General features: G+C 39.4%; 1 protein-coding gene across 2 annotated transcripts in view; it reads right to left on the bottom strand.

The window, feature by feature from the left end:
• The window catches only part of kif5ab (kinesin family member 5A, b), a 128,910-nt gene that overhangs the window by 80,394 nt on the left and 22,782 nt on the right, over positions 1 to 25,734 (bottom strand). Inside the window, exons 2-8 of one of the 2 annotated variants that reach the window (XM_088338826.1) lie at positions 7,842 to 7,929; positions 2,674 to 2,747; positions 2,337 to 2,441; positions 2,069 to 2,117; positions 1,346 to 1,401; positions 512 to 599; positions 308 to 432 (exon numbers count right to left, since the gene is read on the bottom strand). In XM_088338826.1, coding sequence (XP_088194952.1) covers positions 308 to 432; positions 512 to 599; positions 1,346 to 1,401; positions 2,069 to 2,117; positions 2,337 to 2,441; positions 2,674 to 2,747; positions 7,842 to 7,929 — 585 coding nt within the window. The remainder of the gene's footprint in view (positions 1 to 307; positions 433 to 511; positions 600 to 1,345; positions 1,402 to 2,068; positions 2,118 to 2,336; positions 2,442 to 2,673; positions 2,748 to 7,841; positions 7,930 to 25,734) is intronic. The other variant, XM_088338827.1, reaches the window with a different exon arrangement.

The following is a 25,734-nucleotide window of genomic DNA, read 5'->3' as shown; positions in this document are numbered from 1 at the left end:
TAGCATTAGGTTTGTCAGATAGGTTTGCGGTCAAACAAGACCAAATTTGAAATTGCCGGTTGGTTCAATTTAAAAATATGTTTTGTGAAATCTGACATTTTTTCGCAATTTTAAGTGCATGTCCATCATGATAAATACCCAAAACATCGTGCCAGAGCAACAAAAGATTGGCTTGAGTGGTCATTGTCATCAATTGATCTAAAATATTTCATAGGGTGTGAAATTTGGAACTTCACATCAGATGCCAAGTAAAATAAAAGGTGTTTTTTCTAAACTGTGTGCAAATTAAGACATCCACACATATTACCTTCTCACTGCCGGCCAAGTCCACCAGGTAGAGCTTGCCACTGAGCTTCTGCTCCGTCTCCACGTTCTCCTGTTTGATGCTGATCAGGAAGATGCTATGACTTCGTGAACTGTGCTCATTCATGTCTGAGGAAAGACACAGGTTGAGCGTCCATCATTTATCCACTTGGATTTTATTGCCCGCGAGGGAACAAGTGCAACTCACTTGTGACGGCCACGTGGCGATTGACCTTGCCCTCATCCATTATGTCCATCACCTCATCTGGGCTGGTGACAAAGCGTTCAGTGCATCCCTTGGAGAAGGCAGAACAAAGATAAGTTACAAAAAAATACATAATAAAAATAAACCATACATGAAGCTAGCGCTTTTTGAAGACTACACTGTAATCATAACTTCATAGCCAACCTGGGATTTTCTTTTCCTTGAGATCACATAAAGGCAACGATTTAAGTCATTTTTAATGCAAAGTCAGAGAAACAATTGTATTGATGAAGAGATCTCAGGATAATAAAAAGAAATCTCAGCTCACAAAATTCAAAGAGCTTGCAAGATAGCCACAAAACTAAAGACTGAGGATTTTTTTCCAAATATTCGTTGTGGAAGTCATGCATGTAATTGTCATCTTTCTTAAATGAATAGACACTGAAAACTTTCTGAAGTCAGGTCATTTATCTTAACACAAAAGTTCATTGTTCACTTAAGACAGGAACAGATATATTGAAAAAATATAATATTGCCATCCTGATATCAGCCAAAGCAAGAATGTTTTTCAAGTATCTCAGACACAATAGAATGTTTGAAATTTATAGTAGTATAAGTACAAGGCAGCACAGGAACAGCCTGGCCAAATAAGTGCGCCTCAGTAATTCCAATCCAAAAGTTGTAGCTTTTATTCTCAGAAGACAACACAAAGGAACCAAAGAAGCATGCATTTTAAGAAAAAAGACTTTTGGCCACTTTTGCTTATCAGTTGTGTCTCTAGTGTGATAAAACAATGCAAAATCAAATCCACATTCAAGTGAGTAGGGGATGACTCACCTTCACATACGGGACTCTGTATTTGTCTTCATGCACTGACAGATTGGTTTTGGTCACTGCAAAAAAGTCAGGCGAGAGATTGCAACACAAGGTCATTGGATTCCTTTCATTCGCCATGCAAAGCAAACAGAATAATAGGCACACCTAAGTGCTTGCATTGTGCTTTGTATGAACAATATATCTTCTAATGATTTTCTTTGCTCTGATTCCGGGATTGTGGCTCTCTGAATCTTTTCTTTTTTGGTACAGAGCAAATCACTAGAGGTTAAGTGGAGTGGCTGTGCTCATTTCCACACATTTCTGTCTCACATCTCTCGCTCGTAATTACATTTGCAGCATAATTACTCTCTCTTCAGCTTGTGTTGGTGCGGTTATTGTGAAACCGTCCTTTTTTTTTTTTTGTTTATGCGATACTGGATCATATCTGCTCCTCAGCAAAATGATTAGAATGTTGTCCGAAAGACTGACAGGACCTACATCAGGTAAAAGTAAAGTACACTAATTGCTTGAAGTTCCATTTGTACATCTGTCTCTCCATCTGTGAGTCCATTAATCAATCCATCCAGCTACTTACCCACTGACTGGTCCATTCTTACTTTCATCAAACCTTCCATCATTCCATCCATCCATCCATCCATCCATCCATCCATCCATCCATCCATCCATCCATCCATCCAACCATCCAACCATCCAACCATCCAACCATCCACCCATCTATCGCACCATCGAGCAGGTCCCGAATCTTATCCATGTAGATCTCGAAGTAGGACACCTGAAATATCGACAAAAGAAAAAACATTTGCAAGGTTTCAAAGCACACTGATGCTCAATTCCTCTGTTATTCTTTGGCTTTATCCCCCTGAGTAACAAATACTGGAGGATTAGCGCACTCTGAACATGGTGATTTATTGATGCTTGGCTGACTACCCCGCTGTCGGATTATTACATCACAGATCCGGGCACATATTGTGTGACTGAGTGGGAAACTGACCTTGATGTGGAATTCCAGGTTCTCGTCCATGGCAAATATGTGTTCGAAAATGTCTTCCGCGATTCGAGGGATGATGCCCATTCCCTGGGGGTCGTGAAGATTTCCCTGTAAGAGGCGAGATGTAAGTGAAAAGGAAATGGAGGGGGTGTGTTGGGTGTGTTGCTTTTGAGTGTCTTCCCATATGGGACTGAATAATGTGGCTACCCACAGAGTGCTGGGTAAAGGAGACGTGATGGGAACGCCTTTACATCCAGCTTTAGTCATTAGAAAATTTTCTGATTGTATTTGCCGCCCCGGGGGTTGTAACGTTTTAATTATTGATGAGCTGCGACTGTACCTCCATGGTGTGAGTCTTTCCTGAGGCTGTCTGGCCGTAGGCGAAGATGGTGCCATTGTACCCGTCCAAGACATCTAAGGGAGAAAAATCAGAACCGCGTGAAAGTGGGAAAACTGTACAAGAGAGGAATTGCAGTAGTAAGAAGGCGCACAAATTGGATGATTCCATACAAGTCTGAATTGTGTTTCTGCAGCTTATTCAAGGCACAGGATCAACAAAATAAATGACCTCAGTCCTCATATTAGCAAGGATTAAACCCAGTAATGCTTTTTTCTGAGAAGCTATAGTGTAATGTTCTTGCAAGCTTAAAATACTACAACCAGATCTGACGAGATTGGAACACATTAAACAGGATTTCTATTTTCCTTATGTCGATCAAATCTGGATTAAGCCTGTTTTTTTTGTACAAAGCATCTGGCCCTGGAGCAAGAGTTAATCAATATCCACAGTCTGTGACAAAAACAGGTCACAGTAATCAAATGATGTGTTGAACAAGGTTTCCCAGTGACCTCATGCTTGTATATAGCTGTGAAAGCACCTTTGTGCATGTCTAAAACTTACACAATCTAGCAATTAACAACACATTGCCGAGTCTCAAAGCGCTGATGATGAATCTCTGTGGTAACAGCCTGACAGGACTTGAAGAAGAAGCTTATCACCTTAGACCCCATTAGACCCTGCCTAAGTCTATTCAGTATTTTTTTATTTCTTGTCTCTTTCATCAGCTTTTGCTTAAAAAGTCGGTTAAGCAGCTGACCAACTTTCAGAATCATATTTCATATACAAATAAGAACAAAATTGTTGCATTTCAAATTTTGCACCATGCATTGTGTAAATGACGAATAGTTGTATGATAGGTCGGAATAGGTAATGTGACATGGGTTTTCATGCGGGTGCCAGCATTTTTAAGATATCGGTACTTGCGATATGAGTTTTAGCTTCCTTCCAGCCAATTAATATCAGAAACCTGGAATTTATCCATGCATCCATCCATTATCTGCACCGCTTATCCTCAATAGGGTCGCGGGGGTGCTGGAGCTCATCCCAGTCATCTTCGGGCTGTGGGCCTGAACTGGTTGCCAGCCAGTGCAGAGATAGACAACTCACTTACTCATTCACACCTAGGGACAATTTGAACCGGCCAATCAACCTGACATGCATGTTTTGGGGAAATGTGGGAGGAAACTGGAGCACCCGGAGGAACCTGCGCAGGCACGGAGAGAACATGCAAACTCCACATGGAGAGGCTGCTGTAGCTGGATCTGAACCCTGAACATCCACACTGTGGGGCTGCGCTCACCACCGAGCCGCTGTGCCGCCTACCTGGAATTTAATTAATGGTAAATTGTCATTGCTAAATGTGACATTAAGGAAAAGTATTATGTAGGGTTTGGAAGTTATTTATTTGAAGCAAATAATATTTTGTTGCAAAATACAGGAAATTCATTTACTCATGGTATGTTGTAAAGGTGTCACTGACTACTCAAGATTTGGGTACTGGCATTAATATCAGTTGAATCAAACATCCCTAATGTTAGGTGAAAAAAATATACCTGTAGCGTTGAGAGGTGTTTAAAACTTTACGCTGGGTGATGTAAAAAAATGGAAAAAAGCAGCACTAAAAGTCTGAAGGCTTAAAAAGACTAAATTAAAGATAAACTTACAAATCTCATGATTCATTGTCTAACTGAATAACGGACAGATTAGGCAAACGACAAACTCACAGAAGACTGTAATAAACTTCAATGATCTCACTTGCCGGCCACTTCTTCTGCACTACAGCATGTCTAACCCTTTACTTCGCATCTTCTGACTTTTATGCTTGGTTCATGTTTGCCTTTCAAACCCATCTCCCCGAAAGCCATAGAATTAAGGTAACTTGACAATTCAATCCATTCTATACTCCGCCTGCTGAGATGGAGTGCCCCACTCGAAGCAAACAAAAATGGGAGCCGGAAGGTGAAAAATGCAAGAGGGATGCATGTGGTAGAGGGAAGGTGATAGATGAAAGCCTGTCGTAGGTAATAGTCGACTGTGATCAACGCCGTGTGCTTTTTGAAACCCTCGTGTCGCTGCAATTGTTTTTTCCTCGCATACATTTGCAAGAAGGCGTTAATTCCAGTTGCCAGTGAATGGATTCTGTGACTCAGTGGAGCGTGAAGCTCTGCAAAACAACCTACTATAATGATGCCGGGCTCCCTTGTTTGATTGAAAAATGAAAGTAAATTACAATTCTATACTAGTCCGCTGCAGACCTTAAGGCAATAATCTAATTCAGGTAATGCGAGTATTTACTGTGGTGGAATCTCTCAACTCTATATGTTCAACTCAATGATCGACTAACTAACAAACTGCACGATATAATTCGCTAAAAACTGAATGGCTTAAAGCACGCAGTAGTTTAATTATTGACCCACAAATTCAAAGGCTAGATAATGACTGAATGACCGACTGACCGACCGTTTGACGTTCGACTGACTGACCAAATATCAAACTAACTAAAAGACCTTTTCATGTATATACTTACTTACCTAAATACCCATCTACCTACCAACCTACGACATGGGTAGCTAAAAAACTAAATCACTCCCTTCCTCCCAAACTCCTAACATCCCTACCCCCCCTCCCTCTCATCCTTACTCACTCACTCACTCGTTCACTTACTAACTTACTCGCTAACTTATTGTTTGATTTTCAGTAGGCGGCACAGCGGCTGGGTGGTTACCACAGCCTCCCCGTGAGGAGTTTGCATGTTCTCCCCCATACCTGCATGGTTTTCCTCCCGGGTTTCCTCCCACATTCCCAAAAACATGCATGTCAGGTTAATTGGCCGGTCCAAATTGAGCAAGTGAGTTTTCCGTCTTTGTGTGCCCTGTGACTGGCTGGTAACCAGTTCAGGGTGTCCCCTGCCCACTGCTCGGAGAAAGCTGGGCACCCCTGCATCCTCACTGAGGATAAACGGTGCAGATAATAGATGGATGATTTTCAGTATGACCGACAAGAAATCTAATGAACTAACTGACTGACGGATTGGCTACTTAATATACCATCTGACTTTATACAAAATGACAGTGTATGACAGCAACCTTGTTATGTTATGGACAAATTTGAAAACTGCCTCTTTATCTGCAACCAACTTACGGAAAACAGAAAAAAACGCTACCAGAATATAGCTGATTTATAAAGTGACAATGGAACTAACATAAATACTGTCTGACTCTGCAACTAACATATTTGCAGATTTTTAACAGACAATTTGATGGACTATTTGACAAGCAATCTATTATATTAGCAGGATACCGACAAATACTGAATAATAAAATGTCTGAATGTCTCACTGACAAAAATGACTGACTGATAACTGAGCAAAAAGGGATAAAATCAAAAACCTAAATAGGTAACAAAACTTAGCCTCTAATACAATTCTTGTTTGGCTGTCAACTAAAAATCAACCTGGTTATTAAGTTATTCGGTAGAATAGAATAGTGTTTATTTTCATATATATCAAAGCGGCGCTGCCACGAGCGGCTGCCTTTTCCAGCAGCTGCCCTATTGTTTTATTGTCTGCTCCTATCTTCGGTGTTTTTTCTTCCCGTTTTGACAACTACACTATGGATTACTTCTATCCTATGGGACATGGGTTTTAGCGCACGAAAAATGCGTGTATTCAAGAAATTTCAACTCCTTGCCCTGAATAATTCTCGTGCCGGCGTGATGAAGGGGCCTATCGTGGAAGAAGAGCCGGAGCTAGCAAAGCGGCTAGTGGCATTATAAGTTTTCGGTACCATCCGTAATCATGGTAAATGCGAACTCACGACCAAATAAGATCATCGAGTGCTGGTGGAAAACATCGAAGCGCACAGGGAGCGCAGTTGCTTTGTTTTGCGGAAACGTGGCTCACGTTTAGCATTCCGGACGCTAACGTGTAGCCACCTGGAGCTACCCGGGGCTATTCCGGCTTCAACGCCGCTAAACAGAGACACGAAAGCCGGGGGGAATCGGAGAGGAGGCGGACTTGCTAACACGAGGTGGTGTATCCCTGGATTTTCACAAAGAAAAGTTTTCCATCTGCCGCAGGGTTGTTGAACTTTTGGACTGGCGTGACGTCATCTACTCCGCTACAAGCACCCCTAGGGCATCATGTTAATCTGTTAATAAACAACGGGGTAGACTGCTGGAAGTGTGAATTTCCCTACGGGGATGAATAAAGTATCTATCTATCTATCTATCTATGGTGAAACAATGCAATGATATTCGACATGGCACTCGAGAGTAAACATGTACAGTAATCCCTCAGTTATCGAGGTTAATGGGGACCAAAACCACCCGCAAAAAGTAGCGACGCCCCTTCAAAAATGCTTGAATTTTTTTTTAATTATTATTATTTTTAATTATTTTATTTTATTATTATTATCTTTTAGACGTGCGAAGCTCTGAACCCGCGAACGTGGAACCATGAAATAGCGACGCCCCTTCAAAAATGGTTAAAAAATAAATAAATAAATAAAAAATTAAAAAATTCAATTATCTTATTTTATTATTGTTATTTTTTAGACCCGCGAAGCTCTGAAACCGCGAACGTGGAACCGCGAAGTAGCGAGGTCCCACTGTTATTAAGAGAAAAATAAGATAAAAGACTGTCAGAATAAATAAGCCAAAAATATCTACAATATAGTGATTAGAGACTCTATAATATAATGCAATTAAGGAGTAATGCATTGTAACAACAGTGCAATGAAAAGTACTACAATAGCATTAGCAACAACCAAAAATCCTAAAGAAGTCGCTAATTATAAATATTTTCAGTTTTGTGTGCTTGTTTAGGGTGGTGATGGCCCTGGGGGAAAAACTGTCTCTGAGCCTGTTTAGCTGTTTTAAGTACAAGTAAAACAAAACTTAGCCTTTAATACAATTTTTGTTTGGTTGTCAACTAAAAATCAACCTGGTTATTAAGTTATTCGGTAGAATAGAATAGTGTTTATTTTCATATATGCTCAGTTTTCATGGTATTTAAGGTTAAAACCCAACAAGAAAAGAAAATAAAGTGTTGTTCTTTTACTGTTTTGTGATCCCTTCAGTGATACGAGTTGCCAGCATATGGTATTTAATAAAGCTCCTTCCAATAAATTCCCCCAGATCCGAGTTAATCTAGTGCTCTGGAGACTCACCTTTGACAATGTGTTTGGCACAAGTGTTGTACACCTGCTCCTGGGTGACATTTGTGGGAAACACCTGGTCAAACACATAGCACCTCCCCTGTGAAAGACAGGAACACAATTGCAGTTATACTGTATTCCCCCCCAAAAACGTCTCCCCATCACCAGCCACCATCAATAAAACATGTTTTAATAAAAACTGGCGGCATATAAATATTGCCTCTGCGCCCAAGTGGACATGTTTTATGGAAGATATTTCATGTGGTGTTCAGACTTCACGCTGTGATTGTGTCTCTCTTCTCTTTTATTACGGCAAATTTTGGGTCCACACTGAGAAGACATGGCGGGGAGGCCCAGGACTTGTCGGGCAAAGTTAAGTAAAAATGTTTAGTAAAAATGGCAGAAAGTGTCACAAAGGGGGAAGCCTAGAAAAAACATAATGGCTCCTTTCTGTCTGTCAAAAGGAGCCACAGCAATCCTATCTATCTATAAATCTATGTATTTATGTATATCTCTCTACCTCTCTCTACCTCTCTCTCTCTACCTCTCTCTCTCTACCTCTCTCTACCTCTCTCTCTCTACCTCTCTCTACCTCTCTCTCTCTCTACCTCTCTCTCTACCTCTCTCTCTACCTCTCTCTACCTCTCTACCTCTCTCTCTCTCTCTCTCTCTCTCTCTCTCTCTCTCTCTCTCTCTCTCTCTCTCTCTCTCTCTCTCTCTCTCTCTCATCTCTCTCTCTCTCTCCTCTCTCTCTCTCTCCTCTCTCTCTCTCTCTCTCTCTCTCTCTCTCTCCTCTCTCTCTCTCTCTCTCTCTCTCTCTCTCTCTCTCTCTCTCTCTCTCTCTCTCTCTCTCTCTCTCTCTCTCTCTACCTCTCTCTCTCTCTACCTCTCTCTCTCTCTACCTCTCTACCTCTCTCTCTCTCTCTCTCTCTCTACCTCTCTCTCTCTACCTCTCTCTCTCTCTCTACCTCTCTCTCTACCTACCTACCTACCTACCTACTAACCTACCAACCTATCTAACCTAGCACATATTAATATGAATGTTATTTCCAAATAATATTATTTTATCAATTATATTATGATTATGATTATTATTATCATTGTTTTATGACTATTGCATTAAATTCGTGCAGACAAATTTTATGTCATCAAATCAGTTGACAAAAAACTGTGATATAAAATATGTTAAATATAAAATATACACATATTTAAATTGGCACTTTCAAGTGATTATAATGACATCGGAGTGTCATGAGAAATACTGTTAAAAGAAAATGACTTCCGTCTTCCAATGTAAAGCTCCCAAAATCCCCAACATAATACTTCCAATCGAATAGGGAAATTGCGCTGACATCCACCTATCCTGTGAGGAATTATTTAGCCGTGTGCTATATACAGCACATGTATATGAAAATTCCCAGTTTTTCCATGTATTTCTCTGTTACATCATCTGCCATAAAAAGAAGCATTTTTATGTGTTTTCTCTAAAGGCCATACAATCCGTGGGGACGCTATGAGCCACGATTACATCCTTAGAGATAAGGCGAACACTAAATAATCCCCCACTGTATGACTACAGAGAAGCTGAACTGCTTTTCAACGTCTTTTATTTCCCTGCGAGGTTGATGACAAAAAGCAGCATACGGCAATCACGTCTCACCTGTGATTTGCAGTAATATATTAAGCCTTTTTATTCGCTAAGTATTTCTTTAAATTGATCACAGGAGACATTTGTCCTGTTTGCAACAATGTGTGCTGCAAGGTTGGCATTTAATGTTGAAATGAAAAATTGTTTTGAGCCAGATTGTCAATATTGATTTTCTACTGTGATTAGATCTAATAAATGAGTATAAACATAGCATTACTTTTTCACTAACCCCAAAACTAAGATGGAATATTTGAAAGGGAATTTGTCACCTTCAGTTAAATCCCTTTCTAAATGTATCCTTGTATCAAACAAAAACCAGTAAATGTGAAATAATTGTAGCCCTACCGCCACTTATGTTACTCACCTAGCCCTTGCATTTTATTGTCGTTGAATCCCATGATCCAGCTCTGCTTTCATCTTTTATTTTTTTCACTATTTTCTCTTGCCACTCATTTTAGCCACTTGATTGCCACCTTACTGGTAACCACTCTTGTTAGCTTAGAAATCTCTTGATTCAGTATTTTGTGTGTGGTCACCTTCTGGAATGGTTTCACAAGCTTTAATTAGCCTCAATTTTACTAGCTTCTCTCGTTAGCTGCTCTTGTTAGAATCTTAGACTACCAGGTAAACTTAAACACACAAAAACATGCAGGAGAGAGTTGCATCGCAGATATTTTAGTAGGCAAGTGCCTAGAGACCTTTACAAAATGGGTGAATATGCATTTTTCTGATAAAATTATAAATTCCTAAATATATGTATTAACTAAAATCAGGTTTAGAACTGATCAAAAATTGGAATTTAAATTAGGATTACAATTGGCTTTTCTGTTTTCGATAACAACGTAGTGAACATAGTTTAAAACGAGATAAGACAGGCAGAGCCCACACCCCAGTATGTGAAACAGGGGGGCTGTACATCGGACACTGTGGTCAGCAACACGGGATTGCCGCAGGGGACTGTGGTCTCTCCGTTCCTATTCACCCTGTATACGTCAGACTTTCAGTACAACTCTGAGTCCTGCCACGTGCAGAAGTTTGCTGATGACACTGCTATTGTGGGATGTATCAGAGGTGGGCAGGAGGAGGAGTACAGGAAATTGATTCAGGACTTTGTCCAATGGAGCGACGCTAACCACCTGCACCTGAACACCACCAAGACCAGGGAGATGGTGGTGGACTTCAGGAGAACTAAAACTCACCCAGTTCCTGTAACTATCAAAGGAGAATGTGTAGAATTTGTCCAGACCTAATAATATTTGGGTGTGCAGCTGGACAATAAACTGGACTGGACTGCCAACACAGAAGCTCTGTGCAGGAAAGGTCAAAGCCGACTTTACTTCCTCAGAAGGCTGGCGTCCTTCAACATCTGCAAAAAGCTCCTGCAAATGTTCCATGAGACTGTTTTGGCAAGTGCCCTCTTCTATTTGGCAGCGTGTTGGGAAGGCATCGCTAGGAAGAAGGATGCCCCATGTCTTATTAAACTGGTGAGGAAAGCGGGCTCTGTTGTGGGCACAGAGCTGGACAGCCTGACAACTGTAGCTGAGAGACGGGCACTGAAAAAGCTGCGGTCAATCATGGACCATTCATCACATCCACTACATCATCTCCAAACGAAAGAGCAGCTTCAGCGACAAACTGCTGTCACAGTCTTGTTCTACCAACAGACTGAGGAGATCATTTCTTCCTCCTGCCATGAGGCTCTTTAACTCCACACGTGGGAGTAAAAGCCCACATTAAACCCCACCCCCACATTTGCATATTACCCTATTTTTATTACTGTGTGTATTTTATGTAGCACTATTTAAATACTTTATATCAACACATTATATTGGGTATTTCTGTATTCTATTTCTGTTATTCTATTATTACAGTATTTTATTTATAACACAAGGATACTGCTGGGAGTGTGAATTTCCCTAGGGGGATAAATAAAGTATCTATCTATCTATCTATCTATCTATCTATCTATCTATCCAAGACATGACACTCCAGGATAAAAACGTAATAAAGACATAAAAGAGAAAAGTTAAAAAATAATGTCAGGAAAAATTGTCAAAAAGGTGTTTACACTAGTGCTTGGAAACTGGCATAGGTTTGAGGTGCATTAAAACAATACTGCGATTAAAAAGTAATTAAACTTAGCCTATTTTTATACCTACAGCACATTTTAATCCACAAAAATCATGTTACATCAAATCCAGCACAAGTTAGACCTGGGTTTTTGAAGGTGTAAAATCTACTTTACTTCTGGATCCCCTCGTGGTTCAATGCACCGGAGGCATGTAGTTAAAAATGCCAAGCCCTGAAAATATGCATCCGTTTTAAACCGAGCGCACAACTGCCTGTCTGAAAATCGGCCTAAAGTCTTCAATCAATGTATAATTGAATTAATAGGAGTTACAGTGGGAGTCCATGCTACAAAAATATCTAAAAAATGCTTTGCTACCAGCTCATATGTGGGTTTTTCCCTAAATGCTTTTCTTTGATGCAGAAAAACAAAACAAATCATGTAAGGGTTGAAGTGCGGCTGTTCTAAAAGACGCTCTCTGTCTAAATTTACCAAACATAACTGTTTAAATATACAATTAATAAAACAAGCTTTCCAAAGGGTACTTATTTTAGACAGAGCAAAGGGGCCAGATTGTAGAAGAACCTAGTGTGTGTCCTGGCACACCCTTGACAGTAAATGTGTAAAACAGTAGCTATAGTTTGATAATCAGGTTACCATCATTTGTAGCCAAACAAATTGAAGTATACACAAATATTATGTTTGACTGACATTTTAATCTGCTTGATGAGATAACCTCCATAACGGAATACTTCCGCCAGAAAAAAAATGTTTTTTCTGTCTATTGAGCGATTCCATATTGACTCTGGCAAACGTTCAGCCAAGAGAAGCTCCTAACGCTGTCATTCATCTCAATCATCTCTTTTCCCATGTTCCCTGAGCTTATGAGGTTCTGTTTGCCGTCCTTTCAACATCGCCCGTAGTCCCCCGAAGAGTCGATTGGCCGCTCTGGTTGCACGGTGTTTCCTGCTTTCGAGGTACCACTCAATAACGATCACTTACACACTCCTACTTTGCAGATACAAAACCACAATAGTAAGCACATCGTTGTATTAATACATCAATATTGAGCTTATTTGTCTTTATTTCGGCAGCAACTCATTGTGTGGAACAGGATTGGGACTAATATATTACATTTCCTGAAAAAATGCTGACACTAAGCACTACAAGTGGAGAAGGGGAAAAAAGTACTGTAATTTGTTCCACTCAGCTGAATGAGTTAGACATAGAGTGGAAGCAGCATAACACAATGACCTCCTACTTTACAGCTGCCGCGTTGCATAAAGGGATTTGATGCTTGTGACCAAGGGTGGAGATGAAAAGGAGGAGACAGCTTTTCCTTGCAACAACATAAGATGAACTTACACACTGTAATGAGATCTGTTGTATCAAAGACACAAACACATTAAAATTACAAGCCTGGTCAGCTGCAATCGCATTCTGTGAAAAATCACTTAAATATATCCTGCTCCGATCCATCCATTTGGAACTATCGCAGGGCTTATGGGCACACAAAAAAATCATGCTGTTATCTGCAAATTTTAATTTCCTCCCTCCAAACACCACCCTAAGAACATAGTCAGGGGCAGACAAGTAAATTGATGTGCTGTTAAAAGGAGAGTGTGTTAAATCTAGTGATATCTTTGTGAAGTAGGCACCTAGCACTATGGCAGCTCTAAGGCACCATACTTTAAGAGCCTCTAATCGAGACAATAAATTTGATTACAAAGGGAAAGTGCATCTCATTCAGGCATATGAAGAAAAAGAAAGCGGGGAAACTTAGCACCCTTCTGTACGCTATATGACACTATTGATATTTAAACAACCTTATATGTTTTTAAAATGAAAGTCGATGTGCTTATACCTATATTTTTAGAGCTGTGAGGTAAAGCAATTTAAAAGAATCACATTTAAGGTTTCATTTCAATGTACTACATCTTTATTTTTTAACTCTTAAAAGCTGTTTTAGTTCAAACAGTTTTAAAAGATCAATTTTACCTAAAATTTTAACCTTAATAGAACAATTTTTCTATGCTAAATGTGTATCCTGTTTACTACCAGTAATCAGCGGGGATAGTTGTCAGAATGCCACCAACTTTAGTGAAGAAACACAGTTTGGATATTAGATTATTATTTGCCTGCTAAAAGGCCCTAGATAATAAGACGATCTAGTAAATTCAACTCAAAGAATTTCTTACGGACAATATATTGCATAAAACCTCTTGTAATTTTGAAATGTGTAACTTTATAGGTGCTGTGTGTCTCATGAACCAGAAAAGGAACAGGACCCAAATGCGTGACGTTTCTCACACAAGCCTTTTATTTTACAGGAAATGGGGAGTCATGCACGTTAAGGAGCAGTCTGGCGTAGAATGACAGGAAACCAGAGGCCGACGAGATCGATACCAATTGCCTTAGCAGGTATCAAACGGATGGGGTGGATACCGGACAGGACGGGACAGACAGGATTGATATCGAAACAGGATGTCAAAATTAAACAGGACTAACTAGACGGGAACAAAACTGGAAACCGATATTAAACAGAACAAAATAAACAAGAACAATACCGGAAAGGAAATACCAACAGGAAACAGGACCGAGTCAAAACCCACGTCGGGCGGGGCAGAGGTTCGTTGATGGACTGACCAAGGTTGAGTGAGAGCACAGAGCTTAAATAGACGGGAAGCCAATCCGTCAACAAGCCGCAGCTGGCGCCAATTAGGCGCATGGCAACCGTGGCAGTATGATCAAGATTGTATGATTTCTTCATTCAAGATTTCTTCATTCATTTATTTAAAATTAACTACCTTATTTATTTCATTATTTGGTTGTAACTATTCATCCTCTTCATTATCTCAGCAGTAGTTTATTTTATAGCCAGAAAATGGTGTTTTTAGAGCCGGTTTGCACTAAGAATCCTTGTTTTTGAAGAACACTTAAACTCATTCTCCCAAGGTGGAGTAGGGATTTTCTGTTAGTTTTTGATATGGGCTGCCTTTCTAGTATACAAGTTATTGTCAGCCATTTTGTTATTTGCACTTATTCTGTATCTCATTTGTGCCCCGAATATTCTGTAAAAAAATACTTCAATAGAACTGCTCAGCTCCAGCGCATGTTTTATTCATTTCACAACCCAAATGTAAACAAACTTGCAGACTGTAAACACTGGCATGTTCATTAATGTTGAGTCATTGAAATATTAGTTAAGGAGCAATATCCAACTGGTTTAACAACAGAGGGCAGCTAGTCAGACACTTAGCGTCCACAGAAATAAATTCAAATTTGCAAAGGGCTCGGGTATGACCAAATGTGAGTCAATTTTATTTTATTTTTTTTCAGAAGAGGCTTGAGCCACTTTAATGGCCTATTTGCTGAACAACAAGTAGTAAAATGTAACCACCTTTGATGAGTGTTTGTTTAAAAGAAAGAATAAAATTTTAAAAATTAAAAATACAAATACATAAACACAATACTGGTTAGAACATGGTGAGGGTTGACTTCCATTTTGAGATGATGGCAAAAATTTCTAGCACTGCGGTAGTAAAATGTAACCACCTTTGATAAGTGGATTTTGTTGAAAAGAAAGAATAAAAAAAAAAATACATGAACACGATACTGGTTAGAACATGGTGAGGGTTGACTTCCATTTTGAGATGATCGCAAAAATTTCTAGCACTGCGGCACATTTGAATCCACCAATATTATGTTACACCAAATTCACCACAGATTGATTTTAAAGGGTGAAATATAAATTCTACTTTTGGTACCCTAGTGGTTAGATTCGCCAGAGGCATGCAATAAAAAATGCCAAGGCCCCAAAATATGCATCTGTTATATACCGAGCGCACGGTTGCCTGTCTGAAAACGGGTCCAAAGTCTTCAATCAAGTTTAGGGTCTTCACAAGACTTTAATGATGCACCTGACTCTTGTAAATGTAGGAAACGTACTATAAATGACAATAAATGTTATTGCACGTGTTGTCATACTAGAAAATAGGTACATGGCATTTATATGGAGAGGTTCAGATAAACAAGTAGCGTGTCAACTGCCCATATGGACCAACAATCTACTGTCGCCTGCCACACACTATGTATAAGACTACTGACAAGAAGAGAGAGGAAGGCCACAATGACATTGAAAACAATTTAAAATGTAAAAAGAGAAAGAGGAAAAAAGTGACATGATGACATGAAACATAATGCCATAAAGCATAGAATGTTAAATTATAGATGCTGGAGTGAATACTGTCTGACAAAATAAATGTCTAAAAATGTTAGAAAGGACCCCAAGCTCCTCTACTGGATGGCTCAGAAACTAAAACCTATTGATTTGATTATTTTTGCATAAGCTTGCCTAAGCCCTTGTTCTAATGGCGATATCAAAAATAATAATAACTAAATTTCAAGAAAAGAAAATGCGAGAGAGAATGTATCATGCTGTAAAATGTATTAATGAAATGCAAAGTAAAGTAGTAAGTAGGTGAGAAAGTAGGTGAGACACTTGAACAAGTCTAATTTGGAATTGAAAGGATTAGACTAATAATGAATAAAGCATCATATTGAACCTGGTAAAATCTCACGGAAGCACATTACAAAGCAGTTTAACTACATTTGCACAGGGAACTGACTAGCATTTTAAATTTTGTATGCTCCTCCAATTTGCACCAAAGGACAAGCTCACAATTTAGAAAACATATCAGTAAAGCATTTACAATGAAGACAGTAAAGGGTAGCAACATTGATCAACTAAGCAGTGGCAGAACAAAATGTTAATGGGTTGGACAATTTCACAGTAGGGTGTAAGAACGATTGACCAATCAAAAATATTAATTTTGTTAATATTAAGCAATTGATTTATTACTTGATCATTGTACCTCCAATAATGGTCCTCCTGAATACACATAATGGTATGAAAGCTTCTTAGCTTATTAAAATTTGCTAATCCTCATATACAATACAGTTATTGTATAACTATAGCATATGAATAACCTATACTTTTTGTGGACAATATCTCTGTATTATTTGTAATTGCAACATCCTTTGCCTGGTAATCCTGAAAGGGGGATACCACATGTGCGGTCCCTTCTCGAGGTTTCTTCATTTTCCTCATGTTGAGGTTTTTGAGTTTTTCCTTGCCCTCATGTTGTTTCCAGATCAGGGGATGGTGTAATAATAGTCTGAAATAATAGTCTGTGCAATAACCTGTGCAGCCCTTTGAGACTCTTTGTGATTAAGGGCTATACAAATAAAAATGACTGGACTTGACTTATTTTCAATATGTGCTGCACAAAAGGTCACTCATAAAAATTAAGGCAGACACATTATTCTACATGACATATTACCAGGACTGTAATGTCACATAAGGTGACCCCATATTCAAATATACACACAGAAACATACACGCTAATAGCCTGTGAAGAAAACTGGGATCTCGATTCCTCAGGATACCCAAAAAATTGTTTATTATGCAAGCTTAATTTTTGGGCAAACACTTAGTGATGGAGCCCGCTTCTGTTTCCAGAAATCGTCGGGGATACTTCCCAGTAAACAACATAAAACCAGATTAAAGTGGATGCGGTGTCCTGAAATGGACTTTTGGTTCACCGCTGGAGACTCTTACTAAGCGGAGTTTGTGCTCTTTTTCACTCTACTCGAGACATCTCGCTAAATATTTGAAAGGCTGAGCTATGCCAGATACAAAGATTAAAACGCCCACACATGCTGAAACGGAAAGAGGACACCATCTAAGCCCCGGCGCTCACCCACCATTTTTATCCATCCATCCATTTTCTGCACCGCTTACCATCACTAAGGTTGCGGGGCGGTGGAGCGCATCCCAGCAGCCTTTGAGAAGTGGAAAGGGCCAACCACAATTGACATATGGCTGCACCCCGCCCTCAAACGCGTTTAGCCAATCACAGTGCGTATAGAAAACTTTTCGATTTGAACACTCTGAGTTACCTCGTCCGTAGAAATGCATTGCAGTTCGTCAGTTTTCGTACAAGTTTTTTCTTATATTTTAAACGTTAAAATTGTCAAATGGTGTGCATGGGGTCAATGCAAATCTGATACAAGGTATCCTGAGAAACTGGGTGATGGAGTGTATTTTTCACCCTTCTCAAAACCACATTTAAATCGAGACAAGTGTCTGTTTTGGATCAAAATATGTGGTGATCCAAAGCACCAACTCAACGTGGATATAGTTAATAAGCATGTCTACATCTGTTCTAAGATAAGTAAATTAGTATTTGGGGTAACATGATGGCACATTGCTGTAGAGAAACATAGAGTTATTTATAACGTTGCATCTCTAACGCTTGTCTGACGTTAGCTAACGTTAGCTTTTGGCTGTGTTCTACATAAAGTCACTTTGTTTACTGGGAGTTCAGTGTACTTTTGTAATAATACGTGAGATAAAACAAATCTAACTAACAGGGACCTTTAGACTAGGCTTTAATTAATGAAGGCTATTAGCACTAATAAAGCGAGTCACGTCAGTTCAGGTAAATTAGTCTTTTACCCTGTAGTGCATGAACAATGCTGATTTTCTAGCTTGTTGTTTGAGATGCTGATGACAATGAGATGAGGTTATATAGTGACCTGTTTATTTTTGCCTTAAGCTGAAGCTTTTCATTGACCTTTTCAACAATGAAATCATTACCATAACCTTCCAATGCATTGTTCAGGCCCTTTTGGTGACTTTGAGATAATAGATCAACTTTTTGGGCCAACAAAGCATCAATTACCTCCTGCTAAATGTCGTCTATCGTGACACTTGCCACAGCGCTCTTCGCAGAAAGTGAAACGTTGGTCTCAGTTAGCAAAGGGGTGGGGCTTAGGACAATTGGTTTCGAGCCACTCGCAGGGCACAGAGAGACAGACAACCAATTTACATGCTCATTTATACCAAGGGCCAATTTTGACATGTCATGCATGTTTTTGAAATGAGGGAGTGCCTGGAGGAAATCCACGCAGGTACGGGGAGAACATGCAAACTCTGAACAGGGAGGCTGGTAGCTGGAATTGAACCCCGGTCCTCTCAACTGTGGGGATGACGTACTATAGATTTTATACTTCTTTTCACGCGCACCTCTACAGAGGAGATTTTCGATACACAAGTTATTTTTAACAAAAAAATCAAACTCACTTTACAAAAGAAAATCCAGTTCACAAGCAGTCCCAATGGCTACCACTAGAGATCACTCAAAACCACTCAAAACCCCCTGCCCTTAGCCACCTGATTTTGTGTTTGCAAGCATTCCCAAAGGATACCCCTGGAGATCGCTCAAAACTACTCGAAACCTCCTGCCATCGGCCACCTGATTCTGTTTCCTTGCTATAGCCGCTGTATTCCGCTGCAAGTTTTTTTTAATCGCATTTATTTAATCGCATTTTATGGTATCTTCCTTATGTGATCTTAGCCAAGAGTTTCGAAAAGGGAATGGATAGGGAGTTGTCTGTGAAAAAAAAGGAAAATGATGACAATTCAAACAAAGCTGGAGGAAAAAAACAGTGCGGTGTTCGTGTGACGTTGAAGGATTCAATCCCCAACCCGAGTCTGAAGAGATGGTGTTGGACAAGATTGCTTCCTTCAGAAAATCCATAGGGTAGGCGTTAAATAGAAGGGGCATCAACAAACTTGTGTAGGAGTACATACAGGAACTGACAGCAAATAAATGCAAAGAACTGCAGTCGATGCAACACACGGAGATGCCTAAAAAACTGGGGGGGGGGGGGGGGGGGGTTCTGCGCTGTTAAAACATTTCATGGGTTCACGTTCATTTAAAGTTACAGTCATTTTAATTTTAAGTGTAAAACAAGTGCATACGCATCATCTAAAGTCGTGCTCCATGCAACATCCTGAGCAGCTCTCCACTTCACAATTGCTAGTTTGAATGTATTAACACGATAATTGCACCCCCAACCGCCTTAATTCACTACTCAGGAAGATGCAATAAAGCACAGCTGACTGGCAAAACCCCTGTAGGGCAGAGTGTGCAGTAATGGTGATGAATGGTGCAAAAGAAAACATGCTGGTGGTGATGCCTCTTGGAATCAACCCATTCATTATTAGTCATCTTATGAAGGAATAACACATCATTAAAAATGGGAGTCCACGCACAGTGGGTTATATTTTTTCTGTTTGTGTGTCCAATTTTAAAATGACTGGAGAATAACAAAGGAACACTGTACCTTAAAAATAATCTCGTTAACTTTGATTTTCACGGTTAGGGGTTTTGTCCCCCACATGAATTAATTTGATTATTAAATTTTTTGTAAATGATGATAGTATTAGCAGTTAGCTAGTTGGGATAAAGTTTATATACTGTATAAACAAGATTGGAGACAAATCTTTGCTACTGCAAAAAGGAATACATTTTTTTCGCTTGACTTATATTTATTCATTTATTTACATTAGATTATTTTTAATTTTTGGAGGACAATTTGAAAATTGATAAAACCGTGTCGTTTCAATGATGCTGGCATCAGCGTTTAGTTAACTTTGGTGAAATAAAAAAAAATATTGTGATGACCGTATTGGGAGGTTGATGACAACAAATGCCCACGCTTTCCAAGGTTTTTAATATGAGAAAACATGGTGGTACGGTTTCTTTTTAAGGGTTCACCATTAAAAAAGTCAGATTGCATCGTTAATTTGACTTGTTGTCTTTGATTTTGTGTTTTTCCACATGGAGAAGCTTCAAGTAGAAAATAAGTCCAATGGAGCGAAAAATCTGCTGCATAATTCATCAAGGTTGGAAATTAGATGCAGGGAGAAAAAGAGCTCAAGAATTGGTTCTTTTTAACTTTTCACACAAGAAAATGAGCTTAATATTAGCCAACATATGGAGAGGAGAGGACAGTGGGGAGAATAATTGGAATGTGTTCAGACGTGGGTAGCTTTGAAAGGTTTCAAAGCTGGGATAATTTGTTCATTTGTCTATCTTTTAAAACACTTCATTGCTTTCTGGCGGTGCGGTATCCTAGCAGTTGGCATATGCCTCACAATCAGGAGAACTCAGATTAACCCTCAGTTGCAAACTGTAGTATGCATATTCTCAGTCCTTTCTGGTATCTTATTCAGTAAAATAACGGAATATATTTAAAAATATCTTATTACAATACAACAAGAATATAACAATATAAATAAGCATCTTTCCCGAAATCAGCGTTCCTTTTTTTAATTGGCCCCTAGATGTTGTGTAGTGTGACTGCAAACAAGTGCTACAAATAACATAGGAAATTACAAACTACAGAGACTTAGGTTGTCATGATGACCGATATGCTTAACCTGTTCACCTGTGCCAACTGCCTCGGACTCGGATTGGCTCTCTGTCCCTATTTAAACCCACTCCTATCTGTCCCCTGTTGTCAGTCCATCTGCGAACCTCAGTTTACACTTTGCAAGCCCTTTTTTGACCCTGACTCCAAACTGTTTTTTGCTCCTGTCTGTTCCCCGGCTTTGACCCATTTTTGATCCTGACCACGTCTACCCCCCCCTACCGGCTTTCGACCTTTTTTTTTTTACCCCGACCACGTCTACTCTCCTTTCCTGGCTTATGACTCGCCTACGACCCCGATCACGTTTTTGCTCTCCTGACCCATTTTTCCGTTCCCGACACAGCCATCGCTCGCCGCGGAAGTTCGACTTCCGCGTCCATAGCGACCTGCTTCCCGCGCCCAGCGATCACCGGATCGTGGGAGCAACCCTTTCCTTTCTTCCAATAAAACTGAGAGAAACATAACGCAAGTGGGTCCTGTCTTTGTTCTGGTCCTGACATAGGTGGCATAATCACATAATTTTTCTTCATTTTTTTGTGCCCAGCCTTACACAAAGTTTGCTTTTTGGAGGGGTACACAGCAAGATGGCTGGCAGTCATGTCAGGTCCCCCTGGGCTAGCTTCATTTTAAGTAAAATACAAATTTCTTGGCCAACTAGTATTAAAAAAAGAAATGCATGTTTACATGATAGTTCATAACAATATGTTCTACTTTCATGAATGTGGTTTTTTTTTTGTTTGTTTTTTTAATCAACCGGAGGTGCCTAATATTACACAATGTTCCCTCAAAGGAATACCCAATTCTAAAACATACAAAATGTGAGAAAATAGTGTTTTTGCATGATATCTATAAAAACGTAATTGGTATAGTCCAATCATTTTCCAAGATAATGAATTTTAAAGACAGTCTCTCGTCTTTGACTTCATGAGCTTTGTCATCATTTGAAGCAAACCAGCACCCCAGCAAGCCAGTCACCATATTGGGTTGCATGCTAACTAGTCGAAAACGTTTCGAGTGTTTTAAGAAAGGTTTTAATAGTTTTTGTGGATAATGCCAAGGCGTTGTGTCGCAAGTGGGTGCAGCAACAGCACAACAAATAACGAGCAGCCAAAACTGGGCATAGTGGCAAAAATAAGGGACACAGAGCTAACAGGGGCTGAATTAGTTGGGAGACAGCAGGCTAGCCGGCTGCTGAAAATGGCTTACCGGGACCGATCGGCGGAAAAACGGGAGGCTGGCTGACCAATAAACATGCCGTAACCAGCCAGAATAACCGCAAGCCAACAACAAAAATGATTATGGCAACAAACACAAACCCGGCTGGAAAAAATAACAAAAAGCGCGGGAGGCAAGCCAGCGAGGCCACTGCTAACGGGGAAAACCTAAACCAAACAAAACTGAAAGCCTTCAGGAAGCCTCACGGTAACAAATAAGGAATACTGATAATAAGGAAATACTGGAGTATTTGTTCAGACTGAAAACTTTGAAGATGACGATATATCATATAATAAGAAAGGTCCAATGTCTCATTTTTTAAACCCGCCCCTTTTGTAAGAAAATTAATTTTGATTCATTGCTGCTAACCTGTGAACGAAAAATTAAACTGCACACCACCATACATAGAGTAGCTTTGAATAGACAACTGGGACAGTTATTTCTATCGTAGGCAAGTACAGATACCATTGTCTTGTATCGTAATGATACCAGACTTTGTTTAGGTGTTGCGCTTCCAAAGCTTCCAGGTGCTTTCTCTAGTTCATTCAGAGTAATTTTCCATTAAATTAATGCAATATCAAGGAAAATATTATGTTCTGATTATAAGCTATGTCCTTAAATATATAGGTCATTTTTGCATTAAGTTGCCTTGTTAGAAGGTAGGTGATAGGCAGCACCTCATCTGTCATCATGGAAATGTAAAATTGAAATTATGTTAAATGGTTATATTTATTCAATGTTAAAGTTATTTCTGATTTAACTTCACAATTTTGGGGTTTTCTTTTTTTTAAAAAAACTAATTTATATTACAAACATTATTAATACAGTCAGTATGAAACAATATTAATGTGCCGAGTGTCTGCAAATGCTGCGTGAGCTTCACAATTCTCTTGTCTCATGGCAGAGAGCCTAAGTGAGACCAGGTAGTGTTATTAGGCATAGTGCTGGTATTGGTACTATTATTAACAAACATTTTTCCTTTTTCTTGTTTCATGGACTTTTTTTTCACAATAGAAGACTTCCTATCTATGGGTGCTTTTTTTCAAAAGGACCTAATTGATAGGTTAAGATAAGACAATAAAATATATTTTCAATGCTACAGTTTGCAAATTGCTTTCTTCCTCTGAATATCAAAGGATGAATAAGAATCTGACCACTAACCTGCCATCACTGCCATCCATCCATCCAAGACATTTCAATAGTAAAAGTGACAACAATGAAGGCTGCAATGTCACATTTGATGGAGCTCTCTGACATGCTCATAAACATGAGCATAGACTTACAGTTGTCTCCAAAATTCTATTTACCAAAGAAGGAAATTGCTCTCAATGCTTCCCAGTTCAATTTATCCTGAGATGCAAACAGAGAACAACTCTGTATTGGATGTCAGCACACTGTAAAGCATTCGACATATCGAACGGCTAATAGCTCTTTGTTAAGCTTTTCATCCCACGCCACATAGCAGCTATCTTTCAGTCTACAACTGTAAATTACTTTGTTGGACTACAAGAGAAAGATGCTCTTTGACTATAACCTACAGTTAGTCAATGTCCGGATTGCGACTTTCTGGGTGAAATTAATGTATAAAAACAAACAGCAAAGAATACTGCACAATCATCCAGGTCACTTTTTTGTAATGACATGGAACATCCCATGCAGAAGCATATTTTACACCCAATGATCGTATTAGAAGAACCACAAGGAAACTATCCAATATAACTGCTCAAGAATGATGCAAATGGCGACCAGCAGAAAAATCAAAACGTTTTCTATTTGGTGGTAGAAAATACATTGGATTTCAGTCCCTTCACACTAATTAAATTTATGAATGACAAAAATATTGTTTTTGAAATAAAAACATTATCATACATGATGAGTTTTAGAGGTTGGGGGTAGTTTAACATAGAAAAGTAGTGTACAGTTTTGTACCATATAGTATTGATCCCACTCGATACACTCAGCCACATCCACCCGGCATGTACAACATGCTTTTGTTCAAGTCTGAAAAACCAAGGTTGTGGCTTATATTGTTAAGGAACAGAAAAAGATACAAAGACTACTGATTCTTTTCTTTCCCACGTAGAATATTTGCTACCAGAGGAATTTAAAATAATGAAAGGCTAGTCGGACAAAAACATTTCAAATTGGATCCGATTTGGGACAATAGGCATGAACTTTACTCTGTACCATGAGACATTGCAGATAAATAAGATAAAGATCTGCTGATTGGCATTGTCATTGGAGTAAAACTCGTTGACGCCAAAATGCATACTTTGTTGCTACGGCTGAGAAAAATGTGGGACAAAATGATCAGAGGTCTGAGTTGCGCTTTTGAGATCCTGCTCCATCGCCAAGATGCCAACTTGGTTAACCGCCTCACCAAAGAGACTAACACGATTGAGAACGCCTTGACCAGATTGATGTCTTCTAGGTCTAAATGGACAGCAGCAACTAACTTGCCAGCTCACCAGATCCATCTAATACGAATAGAATCGTACTTTCTTTTTGTTTCCGATTGTAGCGAAAATTGAGAGGAGTGGAATGAGGTCGAGATGCAAAAGCAAGGAGAGATACAGCGTGAGGAAATTTTTTTTTACCGTTATTTCCCAGTCTATAAGTCAGAACTCCTGTCACACAATGCATTTCATGTAAAGATGTGGCTAATCTATGTATTTTTGTAACGGCTGCCAGCAGTGCTCAAGCAGAAAAAGTAAAAACGAGGCACAGGTTGCCTAGGAAGACGCAAGTCAAGACTACCAATATGCAACACAGAAGCTGTTGGTAGAGCCCTGTTCGTGCAGTTTACTTGTGTTGCTGCTGTTTTTTGCTGTGTTACAAAACTTGTGTTGCTGCATCTCAGTGACTTTTATCAGCGTGTGTGTGTATGTGTGTGTGTGTGTGTGTTTTTTTTTTAACCAGCAATTTATTATATGTGTTGCGGCTGTGTTTTTAGCTGCATTACCTGTGTTGCTATGTCTTTGTGCCTTTTCACCGAGTGTGTATGTTATTAAAATTTTGAACAGTCTTTCTGTGTACCGTTTTCTTTGTAAATTCACCGTATAGTCAGGTGTTGCATATGTATGTACAAAATGTTTTCCGTTTAACCCTTGGATGCATAAAATACCAGTACCTACCCTCTTCCATGAGTTCGGTCGAAAATGACCCTGATTGCACGTTTTTGCAATCAACCTAAGACATTTCTTTTATTATGATGAGAGATTATCTGTTTTGTTCAAAAAAAGAGTCATTTCATTGTTCACCTTTTCATTTGTAACTCTTATTCACATTTTACTGAATAGCAATCAATCTGGTATGTTTGTGTGTCATTATGTCTGACTGTATGTAGGACGAACAAAGAACATGCAATAAGTCAAAGGACCATAACACAATCCCTACATATATATGTACACGCACAAACATCTTCTCTCTTTCATTGTATGCGGCTGTCACAAACTATTTTCTTCTGTCCATGACCATTGCACATAATACAGTACATTACTGCATTTCCAACAGCAATTGTTGGCTTTGCAATCTTGGTTTTCTGGACACATCTTTCTCTTCTGCTGGCCCTGTGTGCTTCTCTCCTGTGGCTGAATTACATCAGTTTTTGTCACTCCACGCCTCGCCATTTGCTTCATGTTGGTTTAAGATCAGGTAATTGTGTCATTGTAATCCTGTGCAGTCCTTTGAGA

This window comes from Urocampus carinirostris, chromosome 6 (genome assembly GCF_059441175.1).
Source record: "Urocampus carinirostris isolate Australia breed hairy pipefish chromosome 6, RoL_Ucar_1.0, whole genome shotgun sequence".
Classification (NCBI taxonomy): Eukaryota; Metazoa; Chordata; class Actinopteri; order Syngnathiformes; family Syngnathidae; genus Urocampus; species Urocampus carinirostris.
Note: the sequence above shows the minus strand (reverse complement) of the source record. Positions and strands in the feature narration are given on the sequence as shown.